The 5,578-nt window shown below is 41.2% G+C and overlaps 1 protein-coding gene across 1 annotated transcript; it reads right to left on the bottom strand.

Moving 5' to 3' along the window:
• Window positions 1-2,712: 2,712 nt before the first annotated feature.
• Window positions 2,713-4,157, bottom strand: LOC113636369 (Fc receptor-like protein 2). Its single transcript, XM_027136449.2, has 2 exons — window positions 3,789-4,157; window positions 2,713-3,045 (listed from the first exon to the last, which is right to left on the bottom strand). The coding sequence occupies exons 1-2, from the start codon at window positions 4,144-4,146 to the stop codon at window positions 2,753-2,755; spliced, it is 651 nt and encodes a 216-aa protein (XP_026992250.2). The 5' UTR covers window positions 4,147-4,157; the 3' UTR covers window positions 2,713-2,752.
• Window positions 4,158-5,578: the final 1,421 nt, after the last annotated feature.

Raw genomic sequence — 5,578 nt, 5'->3', positions numbered from 1 at the left:
GGAACGCCCCCTGGTGTCTGCCAACAATCGTGGGCAGCCCACCCCGGAAGCACGGAGGATGGGAGGAGAACTGGATCCTGTAGCCTTTTTCTACGGTATCCAGGACCTACTGAGACACCCCTGGCAGAAGTTTCCATGCTGCCTGGCTGTCTGATACTGGTGTCAACCTCGCGCAGACCTCCAGGGTGCCCTGAAACTGGCAGGTGCCAACCCAGGGAGATTCATGCAAGGAGGAGGAGCAGACACAGACCCCACTGCTCCCTGAAACGACGGAGGCGGCAGGGCAGACAGTAGGGAAGCCTGAACATCGCCGACTGGCATTTTACCTTCTGGTGCCTGTCGACGACAGCACTCACTGCATTGCCGAACAAGCCCTGAGGTGACGCCGAGGTGTCCAGGAGAGAGGACATATCCTCATCTTTAATATTAGCCAAATTGAGCCACAGGCGCCTCTCTGTGGCAACCATTGCAGCCATTGCACGGCCTATGGAGCGGGCCGTCTGCTTTGTGGCACGGAGCGCAAAGTCAGTGGCTCGGTGGAGCTCAGATGTAGGTGAGAGATAGCCCGTAAGTGTCTCCTCAATCCCAGGCATTGCCCCATACCATGGCTTTCAAGCCCTTTAATGGCTGATTAGGCCGACATGGCAGGAGAAAAAAAAAGTGCTGAAAATGGAATTCTTCAAGACCTCGACACCTCGGCATGGAGGTCTGGAAAATACGGCAGCCGCCCACGTGAAGGTGGCCTGCGGCCTGAAGTCAGACAGCGGTCGTCTAGCTTATAACGGTCGACACTTACTCTCTCTTCAGGCCAATCTAATTTTAGCTTAGACATAGCGCGTGTCATCACCTCTAGGAGCTCCTCAAACACAGCTGATTGTGTCGGCTATTCAGAGTGGGGGAAGCCCCTCCCAGCCCACATCGAGCTCCTCAGAGCCCGCTGCGGAAAGCCACATGCTCACTTCCGGGTTGGGAGAAATCGCAGCGCGAGCTCCCAAAACTGAAAATGAGCGAACGGTGTTGGGGAGAGGAGAAGAGAAAGGGGAAACCCCAATCTCTTGCTCCATATCCGCTAATTCAACCAGCGAAAGTACAGAGGGGGGAAGCCCTTCCCCACCCACATCGAGCTCCTCAGAGCCTGACGCAGAAGCAACATGCTCTCTTCCGGGTTGGGAGAAATCGCAGTGCGAGCTCCCGAAACCGAAACCAAGTATACGGTGTTAGGGGAGAGGGAAAGAGAAAGGGAAAAGCCCGTCTCCTGCTCCATATCTGCTAACTCAACCTGCAAACCTCGTACAACGAGGCGCAGCCGAAGCTGGGAATTACAGCCAGGTCGGGATTGGAGAGTACGCACATTGCACGCAGCCGGCTCCCTTGAGAGCCGACCGGGCATGCGCCTCTCCCAAACAAACAACGCAAAGAGAGTGCGTGTCGTCCCTTGTGATAAAGCAGGGGCACGGATGCACGCATCTCTTAAAATGCTTATTGCAACACATTATTGTTTCCTTGCCTAGCTTTCCCAAAAATATACATTTTTCTCTCCCTGTACTAGACAGACAGGACAAACAATTGACACACATACACAGAGCGCTTCCTGAAGACAAAGAAGCTGGAGTAGTGTGACGTAGATGCCCTTATATGGACTTGCTGGCGCGTAATAACTCAGTCACGTGTTCTTCCCGAGCCATTAAAATGGCGTGTGTGCACACAGAGCTTCAGACCTTCACAGAAGCGTTCCCATAGCGTCAGCACTGACGCAGCGTTGAGTTCCCTTGAAAGGGAACTTCAGCTTTAACTTACACAGAACATTCAGAGTCACACTGTTGGAGTACCGATGTCCAACTTCATTACTGCACTTGCACTTGTACTCTCCACTGTCCTCAGAGCTGATCTTGGAGATGCTGTAGGTCTTTTCCTTTCCTACCGATGTAGATCCCTTGAACCAGATGTAGCTCTGCATAGGTGGGTTAGCATCACTGCTGCAGGTCAGTGTCACTGAACTGTCCTCCATTATCTCACCAGAGGGACTGACGGACACTGAGACGTTCTCTGGACGATCTAGAGAGTTCCATTACCAGAGTGAGGAAAGCAGTTCATGGTATTTCTGCCCCTTTTTTCATTATTACATTTGGCTCTATATTATATCTGAATCTTTTTTATTGGGATAAATCAGAGACACCTTTCTGTAAATGGTTGTATTTCTTTCCTTTAGTGTCAGAATGGGATTCAATATGGTTTTTATCTACTTTTCTGAAATTCTTAGAATTAAAACTAAAAATATTTCAAGATACAAATCACACAGATCAATAATAATATTATTAACTCCAACACCACAATAACAAATCACCAGGGGCAGGTTGAGTTCCTGCTAAATTCTATAAGTATTTTAGGAAAACAGTTCATTAGAATTACAGAAGAAATAAAGAAATAACCAGTGAATTTACCACCACACATGAATTCCACTTTCATAAACCAAAAAACAAATAAACTATTTGCTCTAATTATCACTCTATTTCACTAATCAACACAAATATGAAATTGCTTCCAGAATGAATTAATTAATAGATTCAGTTAATACAACAATAATACAATAATTTTTATTTTAAGGATTAATATTGACAACAAATATCATTTTAAATATAAGAGTATTTGGGCCTTCCCCCTTTTGCTTTAATGACAGTTTGCACTCGAGTTGGCATGGACTCCACATGTCACACTTACATCAGTACTTTATTTTGTTTTCCTTTATTAACTATCAGGTTATAAAGTATATATAAGAAGGTAAATAAAGCTCACATCTGACTCTGAGGGTTTGAACAGGAGAGTGGAGATGTTCATATCCTCTTACAGCACAGCTATAACTGCCTGCATCCTCACTGCTGACCGACTGCAGAAGGACTTCCTTGTTCTTGCTGGTCTTTGTGGTTAAATCTCTGCTGTTTTTGTACCAGATGAATGTTGGATCAGTCAGACTGCAGGTGGTTTTACAGGTCAGAATGACTGATTGTCCTTCTGTCACTTCTGCAGGAGCAATCTGAAGATCAAGATCTTAAACAAACAGAGAAACGTTAAATCATAAAAGTGGTCCTGAAGCCAGTAGAGCGTCTACTTCTAAAACTCTGCTCTCAAAGTGGTTTCTATCTGGAGACTAGTCACTATTTACCAGCCACTTAATGATCAGATCAATCAGACAAAACACTTTGTACTTTGACAGAAAAACCTTGACATGTAGCAGTATAAATGTTTCAAGGACTCTTCAGTAAGAAACTTTTTCAGTAAGAACATTATCTTAGTCTTCACTAAAAAGGTACCACAAGCAAAACATTTCCCCAAAACAGTTCTGTGTAGGAATATAAAAATAACAGTTAGTAATAGTTAGTCCATAGTTAATATTATGAACTACACCATGTGTTACTCTGCTAGCAACACTAGAATGAAACAGGTAATTGATTACATACATCCACTCGCTTGGGACCAGCTTAACGTTTAGAAATGTGTGAATGAAGACAGACAATAAACAGGCAGAAACCAAAAGCAGGATTATTGTGAATAAAATCATGAAAAACAAGAAGGAAACAGAAGCAAGGCTTGTGTCAGACATCAATGATACAGATAAGACTTAAAAAAGGGTGAACGAGCATGGGCACAGAGGGAGAATAATTCAGCAGAACCATCATTAAGGAAAGAACCATCATCATAATCAGCCTCATGGAAAAGAGAGCAAGGCGAGATGAACAAAACATCTTATTTTCAGTCTAACTAATTATATAAAATAAGATGATATTATTTACCTGTCACACTGAGTATAACTCCAGGAAAACCCAGGTATGTTTCTTTCTCTATGTCTGTTTCAATTCTGAAGTAGTACATCTGTTCATCTGTTTTCTTCACATCACTCAGTCTGAGGTGGAAGTGATTCTGTACATATGTTAAATATGTCACTCTGCCTGAGTAACCTGATACATTATACAGATCAGTCCACTCTTTTCCCGGAACTGGGTTAATTAACCAAAACCTCTTTGTCACTGTAAGACTTAGTGGGTGTGTGTAAGAAACGTTCATAATCACTGTAGATCTGTTTAAAGCACAGAGTTTAAGTTGGCTGTATGTCACACTCCATTCATTCCCAAGAGCTGAAACATGATACATAAAAGAGGTAATTAGAGATCATGAACCCCATCAAACACTCAGTTCACTCACAAATAAAAACTATTCTTCATGACTGGAAGAAAAATGTAATGTGGAATTAATATTCAAACTGAATCTGCATTTAGATCCTTAAAAATAAACAAAGCAGGCATATTTTTTTTTTTGCGTATTTTACTCAGAATTCTTAAATTGACTTTAAGAACAAGCACAGATTTGGTGATTAAATCAGTTTGTACTGACTCCAGTGTGTGTGACTGTGACAATATAAAGGTAAGACTCACCTGTCATCATGAGGAGAAAAATCAGACAAAGCAGAGAAGACGGTTTAAGGGACATCATTCTTCTATAAAGATTCTATATACAACCTAAAACATAAAATAATCAACTTCAGTAAGGTGGAGACAGTAAGTTTGCTTCATCACACTACTCCATCACACAGGAGTTTACACCACACACACTGTCTGTCATTTCTTACATAATAATCACACTATATTCTACCAATAATAGGAGACTCTTTAAACATTTACAGAAATATTAATAAATCACTGTACTGGAACATTCACAAGCTACAAATGAAAATATGTGCATGAATTCACTGATACCAGCTCTGTTCAAAGCAGATAATGAATGATTCAAATGTGTTTAATTGTCATGCACTAATTACAGATTAATAGATTTAGCAGAATCTGATATTTGAAGGAGAGATTTTCTAAACACATGTAAGTTAAACACAATACATTAAAATTAAGTTAAAAACAAAAGCAGGTCAAAATAACCTCACTTTAAAGTTTGCATGTGTTTCTATGGACTGAAAGTGAATTATTCCTGTGCACGAGGATGTTTGTGTATTTAGAACTACTCCTGAGCTGAAACCCCTAGTGGTAGGAAAGTGTGATGACATAATCATTTACACTTCCCTTGGTTTAGTTTTCAACATTTCCGCAATGTTTGGTTTAATTTGGCAAAGAAATATGTCACACAACCAAAATATCTCAATATAACCTCATGATACCTAAAAACATTTTGTGTTACATGATATGTGTCACAATAAAAATGTCTTTGTACTGTATGTTCTGCCTCCACAGTGCCTACATGACCCTCGTGTTCAACAGCCAAATAGAAAAGAAAGAACAGCCTGAGTTAAAGAGTGTGTGCTTAAGATGTCTAGATGAGGATGTTTTGCATAACCACAATTTTGCTTTAATTTCTGAATTAGTCACTTCTGAATTAGTCACTGCATTTTTACCAGCAACACCACAATACATCAGAAATAACTGATCACCATATTGTGTCATGAAATCAAATATTTTGAGCAGCGAGCCTGTAAATGTTCAGGAAATGTAGATTTTAGATTAATGAGAGAAATTAGCCATTAAAAATATGAAGTTTTTTTCTTACCGTAACTTTTAGATTCTTGTGTCCAACAACTGAG

This window comes from Tachysurus fulvidraco, chromosome 18 (assembly GCF_022655615.1).
Source record: "Tachysurus fulvidraco isolate hzauxx_2018 chromosome 18, HZAU_PFXX_2.0, whole genome shotgun sequence".
Classification (NCBI taxonomy): domain Eukaryota; kingdom Metazoa; phylum Chordata; class Actinopteri; order Siluriformes; family Bagridae; genus Tachysurus; species Tachysurus fulvidraco.
This window is presented reverse-complemented; position numbering and strand designations above follow the sequence as displayed.

Bases quoted from the DNA above. Each gene is read 5' to 3' on its own strand.
- LOC113636369 (XM_027136449.2), bottom strand. From the start codon at position 4,146: ATGTATCATGTTTCAGCTCTTGGGAATGAATGGAGTGTGACATACAGC. The intron at 3,046-3,788 runs GTAAATAATATC...TGTTTGTTTAAG, and splicing joins AGTTATACTCAGTGTGACAG to ATCTTGATCTTCAGATTGCT.